Source organism: Maylandia zebra, linkage group LG19 (genome assembly GCF_041146795.1).
Source record: "Maylandia zebra isolate NMK-2024a linkage group LG19, Mzebra_GT3a, whole genome shotgun sequence".
Lineage (NCBI taxonomy): Eukaryota > Metazoa > Chordata > Actinopteri > Cichliformes > Cichlidae > Maylandia > Maylandia zebra.
The window spans coordinates 16,912,493-16,936,528 of NC_135185.1; the positions used below are offsets into that span (position 1 = coordinate 16,912,493).

The following is a 24,036-nucleotide window of genomic DNA, read 5'->3' on the forward strand; positions in this document are numbered from 1 at the left end:
CTTAGAATAAGTCTCACATTAAGTATAGAATGATTTCTGCAGAGAGAACTGCCATTTTTTTCATCTTTTAACTGAAGGCTTTGTTATCCACATGCCCTGAATATCAATTTTATATCGATTTTTAACATTTCTTGTCAGGGTCATGGAAAATTTGTCACATAAAACAATCTTTATTGGCCAACAGGTATGCAGCTAGGTCCATATATATGATATATTACAATAATAGGAGTGACAGAATCTACATCCTGAGGAAGAAGGAAAGCACTGGTGAATTTAGCAACACAAAATACCTGTGGTGGATGATCGCAGAATCATTTCCATTGTGACAACAGCCAACCAACTGAACAACACTCTCTCCAGGATATAGACATATCGATATACCACACTTGCATAAAAAGAAAACTGCATGAAAATAAATACAGAGGGTTCGCTGCAAGGTGTAAGCCACTCCTTAGCTTTAAGAATAGAAAGGATAGGTTGGACTTTGCTAAAAAAAACAAATAGCTGGCACAGATCTGGAAACAGTCTTTGGACAGATGAAACCAAGATCAACAACTACCAGATTAATGGCAAGAAAAAACTAAGACGTGCAACCGCATCCAAAGCATACCGCATCATCTGTAAAACATGGTGGGGGCAGTGTGGTGGCTTGGCCGTGCATGGCTGCCAGTGGCACTGGCACACAACTGTCTATTGATGATGTGACACACGACAGAAGCAGCAGAATAAATCTGATGTGTTCAGAGACATGCTGTCTACTCAAATCCAGCTAAATGATTGGGCAGCATTTCATAATACAAATGGACAATGACCTAAAACATACAGCCAAGCAATCCAGGAGTTTATTAAAGCAAAGAAGTGGAATATTCTTGAATGGCCAAAGTCAGTCATCTGATCTGAACCCATTTGAGCATGCATTTCTCTTGTTGAAGACTAAACTTCGGGCAGAAAGGCTCACAAACAAATAGCAACTGAAACTCACTGCAGCAAAGGCCTGGCACAGCATGAGTTCATGAGTTCAAGACTTCAAGCTGTCATTTCCAGCAAAGGGTTTTGAACCAAGTATTAGAAATAAACATTTTATTTTCTGTTATTTAATTTGTCAATTACGTAGATATAACACCTGGAATTGATTTGAGGTGTGGTGCTTGAATTTGGAGGATTTAGATGTGAACACACAACATTCATTTGTCCAATTACTTTTGAACCCCTGAAATAAAAGGATTGTGTTAAAAAATGCTTTAGATCCTCACTTTTTTTTTTTTGTTCAACCCACTGAATCAAAGTTGAAAGTCTGCTCTTCATTTTTCATTTAAATTCACTGTTGAAAAAAGTTGTCTATGTCCAAAGCTCCCTCACCTTGCAAAGCAGCAGGATTCAAACTTGACTAGACTTGAAAAAAACACTATCAGAAGGGTTTAAGTGTGCACTTAGAAGCAAACTAAAGTCTGTTTAGCACAGTCGGAATCCTATAAAGAACCTACTGGCCAATAAGAGCACGGCTACTGGCATGCTTTAGGTGATCAGCCAATTATCAGCCAATTATTTTTCCCTTGAAGGACTTCCCGGATGGTTATGCAAAAAATGTGCTGTTTGCATCTTTTAATAAATTCTTCATTGAAAAATGTAGACAGTGAAAACTACATGGAAAATAGCTGTGTGGTCCAATCATTTTCCTGTGTTGAATAAGACTCTGTTTCTGGGAATATGTTTGTTGTTTATCTACAGACTAACTCAAATATATTTAATTCTGAACATAAACTGAATGGGGAAAAAGCTCAGAAAGAGACTAAGGCCACACAGAGAAATGTAAGACTACATACCAATCAGTCACAACATTAAAACCACCTGCTTACTATTTTATGGATCCTTCTTGGGCTGTCAGAACACCTCAGACTTTCTGGAGCGTGAGCTCAGGCGCTCTTTTGGTGACCTGTGGTGTCTGGTAACTGGATTTTTTCAACAAGCTCTTGGTTGCAGTGTTGGGCCCTTTATGTGGGTTCAATATGAGTGGAGGTCTGTGTGGAGGTCTACTTCACACCTTCGTCATGTTTTTCCACCTATTCCAGAGAAGTTTTTGCAGTTTTTCTTTGTGTATTAAACTGTAATTTTCATTCAGGTGTACTGTAGTACTGTAAGGAGATTGTGTTGTGCAGTTTGCACCAACATTAGAGAGTTCTAGTATTTAATATCGCTCTGGAGTCATCATCGAGAGACACGCATCTGCGAAGGCTCTCAGTTCATTCTCATTTTATGTCTCCTTCTCCAACTGTTCCATAACCAGATTCATCGCCCTTTTCATTTTCACTTTTACTTCTCGTTTACCTGATTGTACTGTGCCCATGAGATGAGTTGGATACATCTCTCCTTCCCCCAGAAAACCTGCTGCATTGCATAAAAGAATCGAGTGGGCACCGTCTCTGCCCCCAAACCAGATTTAGGAGCCCAGAAAAATCAACACAGAGAGACAGTTTTAGGCTGCAGTGCACTAATGTTTGTGTATCTGCATTTGCCTTTAGGTGCCTGTGTGTGAGTGTGTTACTGTGTGCGTGTGCATGCATGCACATACTTTCCTGCCTGCTGATGTGTGTAAGTTTATGTGTGTGGGTGTACAGTTTGTGTGTGTGTGTCTGTGTGTCCCTTCTCCTGGGTCTGTCGAGGTGTTTTATAGTCTTTGAAAATCTTTGCATTTCCATCAGATATTTTTCAAGGTTTTGTGAACATCTTGTCACAGTCAGAAATTGTCAGTCTGATAAAATAAATTCAGCACTAACCCAGCAAACCTACTTGACAGTATAAGATGTCAGTGCAGACACTTCTCTCACTCTCAGCAGCTCCAAGCACTGCCACTTCTTCCCCCTCCTTGTATCCTTGAAGATGTTGTGTTTTTCTATAAGTCTGTGCAAAGCGAGGTTTGTGATGCTACTTCACATGCATTTAAATAACAAGCAAGTACTAACGATTGTTTGTTAGTTCTACATGTATTAATACAACTTTGATGAAGCAGTTTAGAGGAATGAATCACTTTGAATAAATAGGTAAAGGAAATGCTGTCGATGCCATCCATCCGTCCATCAATTCATCCATCTTCTACCACATATCTGGGTCCAGGTCACAGGTGTCCCAAGCCAGCTGAGAGATGTACACTTTCCATCTTATCCTGGGTCTGTCATCCTTCCATTAGGCATCTTTATCAAATACTCCAGGTGTTTGAACCACCTCACCTATCTCCTTTTGATGTGCAGGAGTAGCATCTCTGAAGCTCTTCCCAAATGGTCGAACTCTTCACCTTATCTCTAAACCCAGATGCTCTACGGATTAAGTTCATTTCCACGGCTTGTATCCAGGATCTCATTCTCTCAGTCCTTACCTAACCTCGAGGCATAGGCGAGGGCAGGGATGTGGATTGACGGGAAAATCGACAGCTTCACTTTCACGTTCAGTTCCCTCTTCACCACAGCAGACCAGTACAGCATCTGCATCACTGCCAATGCTGCACCAATCCTTCTGTCAGTCTCCACTCTCCCCTCACTTATTAAAAAAGACCTTGAGATACTTGAACTGAGCCAGAGTGAGAACTCCGCCCTTTTTTCCAATGAGATAAACTGCCTCAGAATGAAAGCATTTATTCTCAACCCAGCCTCTTCATAATCAGATGCAAACCACCTCAGTGTGATCTGGAGGTCACCAACTGATGAAGCTAGAACAACTGGATCGTCTGTAAACAGCAGAGAGGTTATCCTGAGGTCACCAAACCGGAAATGCTGCCGTTTGCCTGCACGAAGAAATCCCGTCCAAAACAAATGATGAAAAGAATCTTGTAGATGCATGAAAGAAAAAGAAAAAATTAGCAAGATCACATACAGAAAAATATTAACATGCTTTTTTCCCAACATTTGGTGAATGTTAAAACATCATTATTGTAAAAAATTATTTTAACACAAATGAATTGAAGCTAGAAAATATCAAAATGTAGTGAAAAAGGGAGAACTTTCAGATGATATATATATAAATTGTTTTGACCGGTCAAATACACTATGAGTTTTCTCCGGTGAATTATCAGATACCAGATACTGATAGCAGTGCTTTTGTCATTATTCTGTCTCTCTGCAATTTTGTGTTTCTTCAATCAGATCTCCAAAAACTGTTTAAAACATAGGTTTAAAGCTTTCTTTTTCTTTTTCCCCTTCAGGTAAAAAAAGAAATGTAGAAATAATTCAGAAATATCAGCTAAGTTGAGGATGTGTGGGTGTTTGGTCACATTTGATTAGCACTAGCCTGGCAAAAACAAGACTCTCCCACAGCTGTCATCAGACCAGCATGCAGACGTGAAGCCAAAATATCGTTTAGTGACTGAAATGGCAAAGTGAGGTCATTTATGAACCCATTCGATTTTATACTTTTTTAATACTTACATTTTTGAGTTGTATCTGTTTCTTTGCCACGTGACCAGGAATCAAATGAAACAAAAGTAGACTCTAAAATCCAAAATTTCAAAATAGTTAATTCCTCAAATTTATGTTAAACATTTAAGAAAAAAAATAGTTAATTTAAAAATTATTGTTATTTTTTTTTTATTATTATTTTTAATTTAAAAAAAAGTCTTCTTCTGCCTTCTTTCAACTGTGAGATTATTGTGCAGTCAACTTTCCTGTTTGTCCTTGACTATGGAGATACTATGTGTGTATTATCACACTGCCCGAGCAACACTGCAGCAGTTAATCTCCTGTATCAAAGTGCACTACACTTTATCATTGACACATTTTATATTCATCATTTTCACTGTATTTGAAGGTTTATAGAGATTTTAAAGTCATTCCACCTTTTCACTCAAAGAACACTGCTATTGAAGCTTTATCATTCATCTCTCCCCTCATTGAAATCATGTAACAGCAATTCTTGATCCAGGAAATACTTAGATATCTTACAGACGCGCCTTGGGTACATGTTGTTTCATTCGTTGTTCAAATAAACTCAGGAGTGTCCTACACTCCCCTTGGAGATCTTAGATATTCACTATGTTTTATAGGATTCTTTCAAGTGTTTTAATGTCTTTGTTTATTGTGTCATTGTCCTCATTTAATGAGACACAACAGTAAGAGAGTTTAGTTGCAATTAGACTGTTTGATTAAATAAAAATTTCGTAATCTTTTCTTACAGTAGAAGTGGTAAAGTGACATTTGTGTAACTTTCGTTAGTGAATGAGAGCACAGTTATAAAGAGAGCTGTCCGTTTAAAGTCAAAGTGCAGTGAGTTCACCTTTACAACCTGCAGGTGTGCTAAGTTGAGTTCACTGGAGCACTGCACAGGGCCTCATTCACAAACAGTGCATGTGCTCAAATCATGTTTATGAAAGCACAAATCTGAGGATCATTTGTTTGTACTGTGCATACAGATTTAGAACTGCCTCAGACCGGATGCACGCACAAATCATGGCGGCCAGACTGTCAGTTGAAAATATAAACATCTTCTCAGTAAAGAGCAGCAGGACTGCAAACACCACCATAAAATTTGTTAATGTCAGCTAAAAATAGAAATTGATAAAAATGAAAGACTTATTGATAATTTATGGAAGTGTCAGACATTCGCTTGATGAATCAAATTTGTCCTTTTTTTTTTTATTTATAGAGACGATCTCAGAAATTCAGAGTAAACTATTCATGGAAAAAATAAAAATCTGCAAACACAGTGCTCTCAAAAGCCCAAAAGAGACTTCACGAGCAAATAAAAGCATACCACATGCATATAAAAACCATTTATCTAACAAAGGCTTACATCATTGCTGTACTCATCATTTGAACTATTTTATGGATGATTTTCAGTCTCTGCTTTTTTTAATCTGACTTTACCCAGATGGATGCTAAAGCTGACAATATTTAGCCACGATGGTTGCCCTCTGTGGCTGCTGTGGGCCAAAGGTGCCTTGTCAGGTCACAGTGGAAAAGTAGGACCTTGGATAGTTCAAGCGGCAGACTCCTCTGGGCCTCAGATGACTTTCCAGGCTTTAGGAAATGAAGAAGGCAATCAAAATGGAAATGTTACTGCTTTGAAACTACATTTGAATCTCAAAAGAGTCCTTCTTGGCCTCATCTTTCACTTTGATAATGAATCATAGCTGCCCTCTTTCCAGTTGAGCTTTTATCCAACACTGTCACTGCACTGCCATACACACCCTATCTCCCTCACACACACACACACACACACACACACACACACACACACACACAAACAAACCAAGCTTCGTCACCATCCACCTGAGTCACAGAAGATAATCTCTCTGGTTGATGAAGTCACAGGCAGCCCCGTCGCTGTACTGCATATTTACATGACTGCATGTACACAATCCACTGTAAATATGTCATACAGTGGGTTCCATTGCTCAGAGGGTTTGTGTTAGGCAGCATGTCTCCGTGATGACTCCAGTATGTGTGGGTAGTGTTGAGAGTGGAGTCACCAGTGAAGACAGAAGCGGGGACTCTTCAGGGTGCCACTTTGAAAGTAAAACACCATTATGTCTCGATTCTGAGCCCACCCACAGCATGCTCATGTTAAAGCACTTTAAAGCTGGAAGCCTGATAGCACAGACATGTTATTAAAGTGACAGAACCGTATCGGGAACATTTTTCTAACCTATTTTTTACTCGAGATGAGACCCAGATTGAAAAAGTTTCATATCATATCACTTTGGTCAGTGTTTTCTCACCCCACCAGGGGATCTCCGCTGACATAACACATAAAGGTCAGCCCACTAATCAGGGGGAGTTCTCAGCCTGTGAACACTTTATTTCACATGAGGCTTGTCTGTGAAAATGATCCATAAAGGTTATTACAGAGTTTTTAACAGGAAGTTTTTGGTATAAACTAAGGCAGCTCAAAGGTTCCCAGGTGGGAAAAGTCAAAATAAAAGTTGCTATTATAGTCTAGATATGCTCTTGATACTTGATGCAGGTAAATGTAAAGCCCTGCGACCAGAATTGGCAGAGGAAAGACTTGATGGCTTTGGAATATATGAAGGAGGGTGTAGCTTTTAAACTTGTGACTGTATTTCCAGTTACCACTTATAACACTTTTACAATTTTTCCTACTGGTAAAGACCGCTTTCATTCATGTTAGACCAAAGTAATAAAGAAATAGATAAACAGTTAAATGACAGAGAAGTTCCTGTTTGTTTGTTTTACAATGGGGCCACAATAAAAATATAAAAATAAATGCATATTTTCTGTGAATTAATAAAAACCTTTGTAATCGCAGGATCATCTAGGCATTGAGAGAAATTAATCCTTTCTGTAATTTTGCACATTTATTTATTTGTTGGTAGATTTCTTTCATTTACTACAGCAGTATTTCATATAGAATAGAATTTAGGATAATAATATAGAAGAACTGTGACATATTGTTAAAATTGCATTGCTTTTTCTTATATTAATTGGGTTTAAATGTGTATTTAAACATCTTTACACTGACAGAAAGGAGAGTTTTGCTGGTTTAGCCCACTTAAGATGAAAGTGGGCTGTATGTGGCCCACAATGTAAAATGAGTTACATATTGATTTCTGGAAGTTCTGGGCAAATTTTCTAGATTTTTAATTTTGTGCATGTGTGTTCTTGATTTGTCAGGTGATTTAGCTTTTTAGCTTTTGTTTAATGGTACCTTGGTGAGCTATTTTGATTTGTGATATTCTATTTTAGGCCCCAGTTACTCATGACAGACCTTGTGATTGGTTGGCTATCCCCTGGTAAACACGTGCTGCTAGGCAGAAATGTGTATTTCCCCAAGTGGTTGGCAAATGGTTGATGGAGGCTGACGTTAGGTGAAGTCAGCCACAAAGAGGCTTATGGTACTGCACTAAAAACCTCCTTGCTTTTTGCTTTTGTTGCTAGCTGATAGCAAACTACACAAGCTAGAAACAGGGACCCTTGCCTTCAAAGTAAAAGTTGCAACTTTTGACAAACATCAGTTGTTGCAACTTTTACAGTCTCTGTTTCTGATTTTCATCACACTTTTTGCACTTTTCACTACTGCTCTTGAGCAGTTGTTACTGTTTACAGACAAGACATTTTCTATGCAAGCTAGGGGAAGTTACATCAGTGACCAAAGTGATTGCAAGAATGTCTTTTTATGTGGCACCTTCTTTGCGATGGGGTTCACCTTGTGACAGCCAGAAACCACTCCCCACGCAGTCAAAGAGACAGCCAGGGAGTTGCCAAATAGTTTCTAGGCCCACGTGACTGAGGCAACACCACTGCTATTTAGGTTTTCAGCTTATATTGCTTTGGTTGGTTTAACGCAGGAAGTTATCTACTTTTAGAATAAATAAAGTAAACCTGATCTTATATAAGCAGGTTTTTTTGATCTTGTGAGCACTGAAATTAAACTTGTGGCTCTACCTATTCATGTAGATAAGAGCTTTAAGGTGACCGTACAAATAACTGTGCATATGCATTGCAAAATAGCTGATAAGTGCCGAGATTTGCTTCTAAGAGGACTTCTGAGCCACTGCCTTTCAGCATTTTTCTTTAATCTCTCTTTTGTCCACTAAATGTCTCACTGTGTATATTTTAAGTTTTAAGCTACTGAATGAAAGGAAATTTCCAGAGTCTAAATTATATTTTGAAGGTTCTTACTCCATTTCAGAGTGACTAGTGGTTTTAGTATGGCAATCCAGTTTAACATTGAGTAGCTGGGCAGACATTGAAATTTCAGTTTCTTCTCTGTTGATAGCCCTATTAGCACAGGGCCAACATTGTCTGGGGACCACTAGTCGTTTGTAGTAATTGTGGAGGTTAATTCTGTAAAAATCTGACATCTCGTTCCTCGAACTTCTCATGTATACTGAAGTTTTGCATATTGGAAGACCTTGTTGTTAATGTTAATGGAAGAACCAACCTCTAATCAGCTTCCATTCAAATGATTGTTCCCGGGGTAAAACCGCTGAAATCCAAAATGCATCTCATTTGTTCCGATGAATGACGAACACACCACCATCTATTTTGTGCCTCTGTCCGCATTTCCATCTGAATGATATGGAGCTATTCTTAGATCTGTGGGAGGATAGATGGGCACCATTTAGGTTTTCACTTTCAAAGCCTTCTTCTTTCCTCGTTGCTGTAAGCCATTTTCAGTCGACCATTTGTTGGTGCACTGCGAAACGCACAGCCTAATGCTAATTATGTGCACAAAGCCTACTGTAAATGGTGGCTTTGGAGTTCTTGAGAAAAGGATTTTGACAATGAAAATGGCTTCATGACATGCATTGCTTCTCAGTGAATAGGACCTCATTAATATTCAGCCGAGCATCTGTTTCATAAAGCAGATTTGAATCTTTCTGGCTGGGTGTGATTCTTATCTTTAGCCACTTTTGGAAACTTGTAACTCCTGTATGTGATATGATGAACTGTCATGAGAATGTGTTTATCTAAATGCATCTCTAACACTGTACGGAGTCAGGAGGTGCAGTCATTTTTAGCCTTTTCCTAACCTCTGTTAAGACCATTTTTCTCATAAAAATTTATAGGTCTTGGTCATGACAGTAAGGTTAGCTGCATCATGAGGTGCTCCACCTTTCCTCCTTACTACTCCCACAGCCTTTCGTTGGAAATTCTACAGTTTTGCAATTCTTGTGTATTTGTCGATGCTTTTCAGCTTGTAACAATGAGAGAATGTGGAAAAGATTTCTCATCTGGGAAGATGTGAATGATGTAACGGAATTGGTGCGGTCATCATTTTTGACTATGTGAGCATATGTGACTGACATTTACCATAGGCTACATTCACACTGCAGAACATCAGGTTGTTGTTTTTTCTTTTGGCATTACAATCTTATTTTTAACATGAGGTATAGCAAATGCCGTATAATTTGTGAGCAGATGACAGTAATGTCAGTAAGAAAGGAAAGCTACTTCTTAGTTATCCCCGCTTTCTTGTCTATCCCCAACTGACTGTCCAGTAAAGGATGAAAATGCCCAAAAAATGTCCCTTAACACCAGCTACACTTTACATTTGAGCTGGCTAGCTCTGAGTAGCAACCCTGTCTCATCAGTGCTGTAAACCAAAGGACACCTTGTGTACAACCGAGACAAAGTGGCATTATGTTACGCCCTGGAAATAACAGCTTGTTGGTGTCTGCATCAGTCACGCTTAACCTGATAAACTACCACTTCTGCATCACTTTTAAAAGGACATAACGACCTTTCTAAATGTCCTGTGACTGCTCTGCTATAATGAGGGATGAACTAAAAATAGACAACAAATCCCCCCTCTATGTATCTTTAAAAAAGCATTAAAAGTCAATAAGCAGATTCTTAAGACCTTTAACCCATCCTCAGGGTATTCCCTCTGTTTTCCCCCAGATCAGGAAAAAAAAACTGAGGGAGTGACTACTCCAGTTGGTTAGTCACTGGAGAGCTGCAGCAGCAGATTTCCTGATTAAGCAAGCATGAGCTAATCACTAATGGAGCTGTGGTGGAGGATTAAATCAGGAGGACGTCAAAAATAATGATTGAACAAGTGAAGGAGAATGAAGAGGATGCCACAGGCTCGATTTGCTCTTTTTTGTGTGTGTGAGACAATTTCAGGTGCACAGGAGCAAATAATTTTGTGCTTCATACTGGTTAACCTTCTGTAACGTGAAGTGGTCACATGTAGCTTGTTTCAAAGTCTTCACTTTATTTGAACTTCAATTGAAATGTGTTTTGGGGTTTAAAATAATAAGAAAAATATGTAACATGATAAATAATGTGCAGCTTTAATGTGAATTTCCAGACTGACTGTTATTTTTTTTCTTTTCCCATCAGTGCTCTGGGAGGCTCCTCAGCATTACATATACCAGCATTTCCCAGTGGAGGATGCTTAATTGATTACGTCCCTCAAGTGTGTCAGTTACTCACCAACAAGGTAAAAGTGTTCACCACACACCCCATTAGTGCTGCTAGATGTTCTTTGTGCTTATGTATTGTTTTACATTATTTGTAACCCTTAATGTCTTTGTATTTTAAGATCAAAATTCTATACTCTGCGCGTGGGTGTGTGACAGGTATATGACTCATTTATTGCATATTTGTAAGGCTTAGTGCAGCAAAGCATTCATCCACTGATGTCAAGCTGTGTGTACATGTGTGTGCATGTGTGTGTGTTCATGCACGCGTGTCTGGCATCTGCCAGCGTGGGCGTACTGGCCAACCTCCATAGGCTGTCTGAGGGCTCCTTGGCCTCCGCAGGTTGACAAGTAGATATGCAGCGTGGACGCGATGTAATGCCACTTCCCTCAAGGCAAATGCCCATCCCCCCACAGCCTCTCAGACAAGCGCACAAATAATGCACACAGGCATACCCTCTATCTCTTCCTGTTCACCTGGAATCTCACCAGCATACTATCTGGAACGTTTACATCCTTTGATGACCCCCATGTCTTCAGTTGTTTAAGTCACGGCCGCCCATCCCACTTCCCTGAAAGAGGTCACAGCCTTTGCTTGGAAATGGAGTCTTATTCATAATGTAGTTATCCCTTTTTTAGAAAGCAAGTTTAAAAGGACTTAGGGCAAGACATTTGCTGCTTTACTTTACCCAAGCAGCGACCTTCTGAAGCCAAAAAATAAAGCCAGTGTGAAACTGCAATTCCTCTAAAATACACTAAAGAACAACAGTAAACAAGTTTACAGCCTGGTACTAAAGCGCTTTTAGTATAGTGTATAGTTAATTTTCCCATCATAACAACTGAATATTTAAATTATTCACATGTTAAAATCCTATAATTATACAACATATAGGCTGCAGACACAGGTAGCTGTAGATGGTAGCTCTCTGCTTCAGTTGATTGGAGTAAATGAACTGACACCTTGACCCTGTTCATTCTAGCACCGCATTTTGAAACATTTTAATGGAATAATCTGACATATAATATGGCTTTCCATGCAGCTAACTGTACAGACTGTCCAAGAAGGCTGTGTTCTAATTTTAATAAGTTCACATCTAATATTTTATTATTAGTTTGTTATTTTACGGCAAAGAAGAATCTTGTTAGCTCTTCCACAGATATCACTTTTTATTCATTATTTGAACACATTTAAATCTGTTCAAATGCAGTGTGTAAGTGTTATTTTCTTCAAACATCAAATAAAACTAACATAAAATGTTATATGGCTTCATTAAAAATCACTTGATTCTGAAGGGATCAGGTGAACAATTTTAGATAAATGAAAGGATTAAAAGTAAAGGGGGACCCAGAATAGATCCCTGCGGAATGCCATAAAACACGGGAGCAGTGGAGGAAAGAGGCATAAGAGATAAGAAAATGTTATTGGTGAAAAAAGCACCCAATTCCAAAACACAAGTCAATACGAGCATTGTTTTTCCAACAACCACTTTGTGACTAGAAAACAGAGCTGTGTCTTATTCAAAATGGGCTGAAGTTGATAGCAGAGACACAAAGCACAATTTATATATATTGTCTGTAAATGTTTTCCACTTTTTTTAACTGAAGCCAACAATCATGGTAAAGGGAAAAAAATACATTGTTCTAACATCTCAGCTTCTCACAGTCTTTTCAAGGGCAAGCTGTGCAGTCATTTTATGTTTTTAACACATCACTTATTTACTCCCACTTATTCCAGATGTGAGGATTGTATCGACAGAGCTATACTGTCACATACCTCAGCTGTGAGTGTGACAGCTGATTCCGCTGGTTGATGCCAGCACCTGGTGTCTGCACCGCTCAAAATATTGCTCATGAAAATCCACTGCTGAGCCTAATAGGCTCTGTGAAATGTATACGTGTGATTAACTCAATCAATTTCAATAAGATAATCTTTAGTTGCTGTTCGTATTTTTTGACACGATGGTGATAATTAGATTGAGAGACTGACACAGAGTATCTAATTATGGAAATGTGTAATAAAATGTTTCGAGTGTCTGCTTCAGCTCCACTCCCCATTTTTCAGGTGTCTCTTTACGTGTTAAAGATCATTGTTCGTCTCTTGTGAGAGCACTTGTGTTTCTGCAAAAGGGCCTGTTCACATCTATTGCATGCTGTTTCAACATATATGTTAACAGGGTCATGATTACAACACACATTAATGGCTGCTATATACTGTCAGCCTCCACACCATACTGCACCCTGTGCTTCGTCATCTTCAATGTTCTTGAATTAAAAATGAAAGAAAAATACACCTTCTTTCATTTCTTAGGTTTTACATATCAGGACATAATAGAAAGAATCTCGAGTCTTAAAATAATTTAAATACAACCTCAGATGGACAGCAGCATATTGATATTTTACACTATATCATTGTTTATGTAACATAAGCTAAAGAAGCATTGCGTGGGAAAACTAAGTACACCCCATGGTTCAGTAGGTTGTATGACTAACTTTAGAAGTAAAAACTTGAGGTAACGGTTTCCTTAATGACTTTATCAGTTTCTCATAGTGTTGAGGTTCAATTTTGGTGTTCTTTACAATTTCACTTTAGTTGGTTTAGGTTTGTGGGCATTTGCTTATGTATTCTATGAGTAATATATGTAGCTCTTGGGTTTTTTTTTACTGATTCCTTAGCATTCCACAATGAAACGGGTGAATTGTCTGGAATGTCCCCCTCTGGAAATATTGGCAACTGTCAATATTTCTTTCAGTCAACTATGACTGTATCAAAAAAAAAAAAAGTAACAAAAAAATAAATAAATTCCATTTTTTTTAATCACATTTATTGATTGATAGTCCTAAAACGTGTAAGTGATACTTGAAAAGGTTTCATATACAAACTTTTACATTTTAGACATTGGCGAAGCGTAACTTTCAGGCACAGGATGAATGTGAACGTAAACATCAGTGCTTCAGTCCCAATAAAACTGTATTAACACTGAAACAGTGGCGGTAGCACTAGCCCAGAGAGTGCCCATCGCATGAATCATCAGGCTGATTAATCTACACAGTGACTTCTTCACTTTATACGAAGAAGAAAGAAATGAGCTGTGCGAGTACATTTCCCAGCAGCTTGAGTAGACGGCAAATTCAAGAGTGAGTCACGATATTTCTAATATGTGGACACGTTTTTATAAATTGTGTGCACTTATTTCTGTCACTGACACATCATAATCAGATCTTAATTATTCCTAAGTGGAAATTAATGCATATGGGTGTATTGCCTTCAAGTGATCATTTTTTATGTGCACCTTTTATTGTTGTAGTTGGCCTGTGGGGTTATGCGGTAGGCCGCCATGGTTTGGGAGTGGTAATTGTGGATGCTCAGTGGATAGTTTAAGGCTGGATGAACACTTGTCATGTTTCTCATGGACTTCTCTAGCAGTTTTTACAATGAGGAGAGTCTTGCTGAGAGAGACCACTGCCGTGGGGGGTAGCATTGCTTGGTCGACAGCAATATGTAGGAGGGTAATCTAGTCAAAGTAACATCCATGTGAATCCCAGGACAAAAGGTTTCCCAATTTCCAGTTTGCCAGACCTGTTTTGGATACTTTGTGTTTCATTTTTGCGCTCATTAAATTTTTCTTAGATTTTTATATATTGTTTTATCAAACTGTGTATTTATTCATCTTTAAGCTATTTTGCTGTAGGTTGGTTGGTAGTGGGGTTTTTCTCCTGTTTCATGTAGTTTCCTATTGTGGTTTAGCCCATTTTAATTTAGTTTTTGTATAAAAATATTACATTTAGTCTAGTTTTAACTGTTTCAGTTTTTATTTCTATTATTGGGCCATGGGTGATATTTGTCAGATGGTAAGACCTAAGAAGTTCAGAACAGTAGCCTAATGTAATGCAATACAACCACAAAAACCCGAATCACAGTGTAAAAACAAAGATTAAAAATGAGCCTTATCAGGCTGGCTATGTTGGCAAATTTGGCTCACCCAATTGGCATTTCTTGTGTAGTTTACAGGCTTTCACATCTAGTTTTATGTTAGCTGTAATAACAGCGGTTTGTAAATAAGTATTTGTGTGTGTATATTTAGATCTACTTGTGGAACTTGGGGAATCAAAAGTCATTGATGTTCAAAATCAATTTGCAGTCAAATATCAGATCAGTCACACTTTAAGAAAGCTGGGGGTGGTGTGAATGTGTGACAGGCAGAGAAGTGATTTCTTAATAATGCTGCAATAAGCACTTCCGGCGTTATTGCATCACTCTCTCCACAGACACCTGCACAAACACAATAAATGGATGTGCGGGTGTCATGGGTGCGGGCAGGTTTGAATACCTGCAAAACAAGATCACCTTTCTTGCATCACTCAAACCTCCAGGCAGCCAATGGAACGACTTGGCTGCGAGTCGTACATTGAGTGGGGGCAGGAAATCCTTTCTCAGTATGGGTGTGAAAGTGCAGTGATCCACACTTCCCTTAAAACACACACACACACAGTGTAACTACATAAACAGCTTATTGAGTATGTGGCCTTGCAGCTTTTGAGAAAGCTAAATTGCCGCCTCCACCGTTTCATGTAAACATAATCGAACAGGAGGCTGAGTCACAATGTGTGCCTGTCTTTATGAGTTCTTACAGAGATCACACACATACCACTGTGTGTTTGAAAGATTACTACTTTCACAAAACGTTGTCATTCATACAACATTGATGAGTAATCACAAATATTCAGTAGCAGTGGATAACACCATCTCCAGCTTAATCATGATACATCCTGTCCTCAAAGGAACCATGCACTTTTACTACAGGCTTTTGACTGCTTAGGGTTGAGACGAGTAATTGGTTGACTTTTTTTAGTCGTCAGATTTTACTGACACCGATACAACCTCGCGTAATAATAATTGTTTTGGTTCACCCTTCAAAAATATACTAGCTAAAAAAAACAGAAACTTACGTTTGAACAAGATTTATCGACCTACACTACAATAAATGTGCAGACAAGATGTTTAATATGAGGTATGACCTCCTCTGGCCATGTTGGAAGCACCTGTCACCTGTTTAGGCATGGACTCCACAGTAATTGCTCTCCATTCCTGGATGAGTGCAGCCTGCAGCTGTGCCACGGTCATTAATTGTGGCTGCCTCTGATGAATACATTGACCTAACATGTCCCAGGCATGTTCAGTAGGAGACATTTTGAGACTAAATGCTAGCCAAGGAAGTGTCTGGATTTGGTCCTGATTCCAGGACGGCCAGCACTACTTTGGCAGTGCGGGGGTGGGCATTGTCAAGCTGAAACAGCTGCTAGGCGGAGTGATGCCGCAAGTACAGTTGGAGCATCTCGTCTCAGTACCTCTGTGCAATCAGGTTTCCACCAAGTGGAAGCAGATAAGAGATGGTGCTATCGTGGGCAAGGCTGCAGCAACAGCTCGGGCACACATGCCAGAATCCAGCATGCCAGTACCACTCCCTCAGTGAACGTCAGTCAGTTGCAGCATTTTGTGCATACAATGTTTGTGTGTTCTGAGATCACTGGCTTGAGAATGTGGTAAATTAAACCACTCCTGTGGTGTACAAGTGAGTCCATTTATGTTCAGTAAACAAATTGCCAATCCCTCTATTGACTAAAAGCAGTCAACCAAAACTGAAAACGATTCACAGAATATGTTTGGGCTTTTCTGAGAGATTAAGGTGACGTTCTAAGAAATGGATTTAAAACAAATATTGAAAGCGTTTTTTCAGTAATGCAGTATTAACACAGAAGAAATAACACAATTAGCCTTAAAGTGAGCACTGCAGCATTTTATATGAAAAACAGAAAAGGCTGTTTAGTCAGGAAAAGAACGTCACATTATATAAAAATGGAGACTAGAATGAGGAAATTGTTGAGGGTTTTTTCTTGTTACGTTTGACAGACTGTCAAACTCTCTATGGCAGAGAGCTGTTAACAACGGCTTATTTAGTTCTCAAGTGGTAAGCTGAAGACTTCTGTGACATTTCAATACTCTTGTACAAAGACTGCGTGTAATATTACTTTTTTGCTCAGAGCAAATAACACGTTCGCTTTTCTTAATGTTGGTCTTTCTCTGCCACGGCATTGTTTATGTTCTGGCTGCTCTGAACAGTCCAATGCCAAATGCAGTTAATGCAAGTGATAAGACTGGAAGCAATAAAACGATGTTGCTAATAAGTGTTGAAAACAGGTTATGGCTGAGGTTGAATGTTTATCTACCAGTCAAGTGATGATGAAACAGCCTTATGTTGGTTTCTGCGCATCTTAATAAACATGAGCCCCAAAATCTATTGGTCATTCTATGCACCTCAAGCTACAGACTCAACAAATAATGCTTCACAAAAAACGATTAGGCCAACTAAGATATCAGTGAGGTCATTAAGCTCAAGATCAGGACTTTTTTTGAAGCAGGGAATCCAAAACATATACCCAAATGTTAATGGCTATCCTCTTATTTCTTTATTAGGCACTTTTTTTTTTTAATATTCACCTGACCATAGGCCTTAGGTCATAGTTGTTGAAGTCCAGCTTCACCAACCCTCCAGACATCGCTGACAGTAGTTTTTTGACTTTGTTTAGATCCAGACTTGAAGCATTACTGTACCTTTTTTGGTTTATTTTTTAAGAAAAACTCCAGTTAGAGGGTGGTGTATTTTATTTTTTGTTGGTGTATCTTATTTTATTTTTTGTCAAGCACCTTGGTATGCCCTTGGTTTTTTAGTGGGCTTTATAAATAAAGTTTATCATTATTATTATTATTATTATTATTATTATTATCATTATCATCATCATCATTATTATTATCATCATTATTATTATTATTATCTTCTTTATATCCCATGTTTTAACCTACCTGACTTCTAATAACACCTGGCAGAGCAGCCACATAGAGATCAAAGAATCTGGATGATTTTTGCTTTTGGGATCCCAAAGAGCACCTAAAATGCATTTTTGCATCATCTCAAAACAGTAGTCACACACCCATGATCCTTTTAATCATTCTTCCTGTCCATACCGAACAGAAAGCAAACTGAGCAGATTAGAAGATTGATTTAAAAGTTATTTTATAGTTGTCTAAACTGCCTTAAGCAGTTGCATTTTTAACAGATTGAGGTCTGTAGATTTTGTCCCACTTTGGGAAGGGATTTCTTCACACCCAGTATGGAAAGGATGAGTGATTACTACAACAAAATCTCTTACAGTGTAAATATGGGCATGTGAGAATTTTTTGAGCCATTTCCACACCGCAGTTTTGGTGCCAGGACCAGACTGTATCTGTTAATAAAACTCGACCTGCCGCTGCTATTTTGAGAAGGTCACCCATCATGGCACACTAAGCTCTCCAGAGCTACCCAGATGGCTAAAATTGAGAGGCCATCTAGTGCTACTGTGACTAAAACGGATGTAGATTTGTGGGGCTTCATTTTCTAGTCTGCTGACTGGTTGTTTAGGCTGTTATTCACTCTGATTAAGAACTCTGATTAGAAGGAAGTAAAGAAATCTCACTTTGATCTTCTACTGATGGCAGCAACTTTCTCTTTCCTAACCTTTAACGCTTATGGCTCTGAAGCTTTTTCGGGCTTCGGCCTGAAAGGTTTGAACATCCTGCTACGGCTGGGCGTAGCGATTAGAGCTTCAAATTACAATACGAGTGTTTCCGGAGCAGAATTTATCCTGCACAGGATCTTTTATTTCAAAAAATGACCAGATTCTGGTCATGCTGCTCAAGTGTCTGGTTTCCTGTTGTCTTCACCTGCCTTGTGCAACTTCAGCCCCTGTCAAAAATAAACCAGATGCCATGTCAAGTGACACAAAGCACAAAGATGCTTCTGGGATACTTCTGAAATGTGGAACGGCACGTTTGGTTAATTGTACTCATTGTCTTGAGTGGGCCCACTGCAGACAGGATGCACCGCAGTCATGCCTGGTGCATTCCCAGAGGTCATTCAGGCAGACCACTAAGTCGAGCTCAACAACACTCCCAATAGATCGGCTGATCTCAATGACAGCCCATATCAACACAGGCCTTGATTATATTTTCCATTGTCAGTGGGTCAGCTTGGGTCCAAGTGATCTAAATTCCCTAGATTTCAACCTGCGAATACAAGGAGTCTGTGCAGACGTCCGTGTGCCTGCCAATTTTTTGTGAATTTGCAGATCCATCTGCCAACACTTTACATAACAATGCACTAGCTGTGTAACTACCTGCTGCAGAATTCAAGTAGACTTTAAAGAAGTATAACTGGAATGACTACTTGGCCATTGTGTCTCCAACTGTCTGTGTAACAGAGTTAACAGAGAATTATCAGGGTTTCATTTTTAAGACACTACCATTCTACTACGCTATTGAGAAATATCACAAAGGACACACAATTTAAGTTCCTTCTTAGACATCTTACAAGTGCTGACTACTACAAACCGCTTTGTAGCCCACATCCACCCCAGCTCCTCCTTTTCACTTAATTAGCGTCACATCTTTTTTTCCTCTTGACTATTTTGTTCTATACTGGGGTCTTGTTCCTCTCTCCACCTCCAGCTTTCCACGTATACGTGTAAAAAGGTGGGGAGGTCCCAGATCGGAGTTTTGCAACCTAATTTAAATGATTACAGATTTTGATTGATGTCGTCATGAACTGCTGTTAACTAAGGAAGAATGACCCCAAAACTGCCTAAAGAAAACCTATAATGTAAAATCATTTGGTAAATTGACAGTTCATTAAACTTAAATAATAATTTTCCTGCTTGTAAGCACACAGGCCCAAAATACATAAAGGCATCTGGAATTCTGCACTTTTTGGGTCACCTTGTTTTTTCCAGGGCCCTCTAACAACTTAAGTAGAGGAAATAGCTGCAAAAAATTTTCAGAGTGGAAAAGCACATTTAATCTCTGCTAAAAAACATCATTGAGATGGAGTCTAAAGTGAAAATACATCTTTTTTTTTTTGCCCCAATGATGCTGGCGTAGAAGGTTTTTTTGACTTGTTGTTGACTGGTTGAAGCCTTATATGGACGTAATTGTGTGATTATGCATCTTTAATTAAATTAAAGCATGTCAGTAACATATATATGACTTTCCCTTTATGTGATTATCTTTCCCAGCCATCCCTGGTCATAAGTGAAGCTGGAAAAAAATATCTTGAAAAGGCTCTTTTTCTTTCTTTGTGCAGAGGATGAGTCAGATAAGGGTTATCTGCTTTGATTGAGCCCACTGAATCCCTTCTGAACATTTCTCTTCATAAGTTGCTGCTCATGTTCAAACACGGTTTGCTGTTTCTGTATTTTCCTGTACTAAAACCTTCACTTTGGCCTGTCTAGGTGCAGTATGTCATCCAAGGCTATCACAAGAGGCGAGAATACATCGCTGCTTTTCTCAGCCACTTTGGAACGTGAGTCATGAAGCGATCACAGCACGTGTCTGGCGCTCATCAATTTGTTACTGGAGACATGAATGTAATCGGTGTGTATGTGTTACAGGGGGGTGGTGGAGTATGATGCTGAGGGATTCACGAAACTCACCCTTCTACTCATGTGGAAAGATTTCTGCTTCTTAGTGCACGGTAATTAAATTTTTTTTATATATAGCACCAGTTCACAATAACAGCTGTCTCGGGGCGATGTATACTGCAAGGTAAAGGCATCATAATAATAAAGAGAGAAGAGGAGCGTCAGGTATTCATTCTTTTCTGTGTCTGCACTTTGTAGTGGACCTCCCGCTGTACTTCCCCAGAGACCAGCCCACCCTCACCTTCCAGTCTGTGTACCACTTCACTAACAGCGGTCAGCTCTACTCTCAGGTGCAGAAGTCATATCCTTACAGCCCACGCTGGGATGGCAACGAGATGGCAAAGAGGGCAAAGTATGTAGCACCTGCCTCGTAAAAATACACATTATTGTAATTATACGTTATGCGAATATGTTGAACATTTCATACACTGTTGGGGTGAAACTCAGTGGACGTACAATAATGTATTAGACCCTTTACAGTCAGAAAAAGTCATATAAAAATTACTTTTGGAAGGGAGTGTAATACTCTTAAAAAGAAAAAAAAACACAATTTCTCAGATATTCTCAGATATCAAATAGCTAAAAAATGCAATATTCTGTGAAATTAAGTCAGTTAATTTAAAAGGAAGACAAGACACAATTGGATATTCTGACACTGTAAAGTTAAACATGGTACATTGTCCCCTGACTTGAAAATTAATTATTAATTTATGTATTAAGTAAGTAAATATTTTTTTTCTCATTTCAAAGTGTTTCAAAATGTTCCCAGAAATGTATGACTTATCATGTCATATAAACTAATCTCAGAGAATATCTGAACCTGAATCTGGATTTTAAACCCTTCCAAGATGTTTTTTTTTTCTTGCTGTGACCCTTTATTCCTATTATTCTACCTTGTAATGAAATCCAGCCTTTTTCATTCCTGTCATTATCTACATTTCATTATCTTCAAATTCCCTGTCAGCTTGTTTCATTCATTTATCAAAAGTGTTGTTAAAGCTTTAACTATGGTATTATGACGCATTGTCATATGGACTGTGCAGCATATAGACCATCTATTGATATACAGATTTGACCCAACCCTCAGTACACATAAACTAGCCTGACCTTGTTTGAGTAAATGCAGTGTTTGCTCTTTGTATGGTAAAGGTTAATAACTACTGTAAATATTGAAAACAGAAGGCAACGCATAATCTCTTGGCTGAGCAAAGGTTCTTTAAAGGAAAACTACTCGACGTGACACTGAGTCTCATATTTGTGGGCTTTTTGTCTTTGGATACCCGGTTGAATGATGGTGTCATTGTGACAGACAGCTTGACCTTCCTCAAGAGTCACCGACAGCGTTAAGTAAACATTCCAGACACACATCTTCAGGTATATCGAAAATGCAGGTGTTTGTTTTGATTTAGGAAGCTAAACTATTGATTTAGTCTTAGTGTAGTTTTTTGTTGGTGACATTACAGTTGCAGTTCATCCTCTAAGCAGTTTTAAATGCCACTTTGTGCATAGTTTCAGTGGTTATGGGTGTTATTCAGATCCATGTTAATGGAAAGGCCTCTGTGTACTCCTCCTCTGCAGTGATACAGCAGACAGACTCTCCTGCGTAAACCCAGTTATCATTTTCAAACAGAAATTGTTTGAACAGCTGAACTGTTACATCTCCTTTTAGCAATACTGCTGCATGGAGAGACGTGGCATTCAAAGAATCCTGAATAAAAATCTGTGTGAGACTTGACTGTTGTCCCGCCCCCATCGACAAAAAGCTATTTGGCAGGTTAACTGGCAAACGTACAAAAAAAGTTTCCTGGAATAGGCACATGGGAATCAAAAACCTTGACTGATTTAAGTTAGGCCGATCTCCTGTTCAAGATTATCTTCTTGGGCATGTCCAGACAACTTCTGGTGTGGCTGCTATTTTTGCACTGCTCTCTGAAAGTGCCCCTCAGAGATGCGATTTCACCACAGACGTTAAACTGGTGCAGACAACAACCATCAGCTTCAGTTTCAAATTAATGTGAAGTTCTTTTGAAAGCTCCATCTCAAGGCTACAACTGAGCAGTTTTCAGTTGAAGAGTTCACAGTTTTTAAGCCTGAAGGCAGCTCGTTGGATCAGGAGCAGGAGCACGCTCGCTGTTGTTTCAACAGGTTGTGCACCATGATTGCATCTGCTAGGATGTGACATTCAGATGACGCGATCTCAACTGTGCTGCACAGCGGTGTGCTATGAAGAACACTGTCTTTACTCACCACGTACTTACATTTAACCAGTTTGCCGCCTCAAGACTTTGCCCACTTTCTGAAATCAATAATCAAGGTGAGTGATAATAATTGTGTTGCAGCAGAGGAGGTCAGAGGATGGTGTGCAAACATCTGAAGCGATTTTAATCAGATTTGACTGCTGATTCCACAATTTTTATGCCCCTGTAAACTGATCTCTGCATATGAATATGTGGAATCTGTTGGCAAGGAACAATATTTTTGGCAATAGAAGCCTTCTGGTCATGTTTGGACAGGATATGGTTGTGTGCAGGTACAATTCCTTCTGTAAAATAAACTGTAAAAGAAATATTAATGGAAACAGATAAGGCTGTAGTTCAACGAGAGGCTTACATATCCACTGGCTACTATGGAAGCTCTGAAAAATTGACCTTTGTCGTCAGAGTCAGGTTGACGATGGGTTTCCAAATTGATTGGCCAGTGACCAATGAAATAAAAGTTATGTCTCTGTGCCCTTTACGTTAAATAAGGAATTGGTCTTATTAAGCTAAAACTTAAATCCCCAGTGACATGAACAAGCTGATAGTCGAGAGACTTCCTTTTAGAAAGTCATTCAGGAGAAGATCTGTTCCTTAAACTGCTCCTGTGTTTCCCTTTAGAGTTTGAGGTGCACAGTGTCGTTTCTCATGTTGAATTGTGTTTGCAGGCAATAAAAACATTCTCCTTTTTATGTGCACTTTGCTGCACGCTGGGACTGACCCAGTGAATTTGTCAGATGCTTTGAAGCAGTTGAAACATAATTATTGTCACAATTTATTATGTCTCTGTCTCCCAGGGCGTACTTCAAGAGCTTCATCCCTCAGTTCCAGGAGGGAGCCTTTGCCAATGGGAAGCTCTAGCACTGACTGGCTTGATGACATGCCTGGAGAGTCGCCCGTGGGAGTGTGTGTGCACGTGCGTGTGTGAGTGTGTACCTGTAGTATGCACAGACTTGCTGCAGCAGCAGAGTGATAATGACAATATTCTTCTCAGTCAGTACCTTCGCTTTTTATTGTAGCCGATCTCCTGTTTAGTTGGCCAAAAACTGGCTGTGCTGATGATTCAATCCAATTAAAGGCCTTTATTTTGAAAACAAATGCCAAACTGACTGGAAATAATCTGACAAGCTTGTACTTGTACAAACCGTTCCACCCATTTAAATAAACATTATTTGTTGCATTGTGCCACTGACACCAGATGTGAACATGTGTATACACGAGTATCTTTGTCTTCTGATCGTTTGCCACGTGTTTGTCTAATTTGGCCCCAATATTGATGTTTAAATGATCTGTGACTTGCCTTTTAACTGTTTAAATGCTTTTTGATTTCTGTGACAAAGTCTTTGTCTGACATGTTGGCAGTATAAAACAAGTTCCTCCTGACAGTGTGTAATTGCT

At 39.0% G+C, this 24,036-nt stretch overlaps 1 protein-coding gene across 1 annotated transcript in view; it reads left to right on the forward strand.

Moving 5' to 3' along the window:
- babam2 (BRISC and BRCA1 A complex member 2) overlaps positions 1-24,021 on the forward strand; it is a 118,441-nt gene extending 94,420 nt beyond the window's left edge. The window contains exons 8-12 of the mRNA XM_004559253.3: positions 10,794-10,893; positions 20,195-20,265; positions 20,354-20,436; positions 20,582-20,735; positions 23,436-24,021. Coding sequence (XP_004559310.1) covers positions 10,794-10,893; positions 20,195-20,265; positions 20,354-20,436; positions 20,582-20,735; positions 23,436-23,499 — 472 coding nt within the window. The 3' untranslated portion in view covers positions 23,500-24,021. The remainder of the gene's footprint in view (positions 1-10,793; positions 10,894-20,194; positions 20,266-20,353; positions 20,437-20,581; positions 20,736-23,435) is intronic.
- The last annotated feature ends 15 nt before the right edge of the window (positions 24,022-24,036 follow it).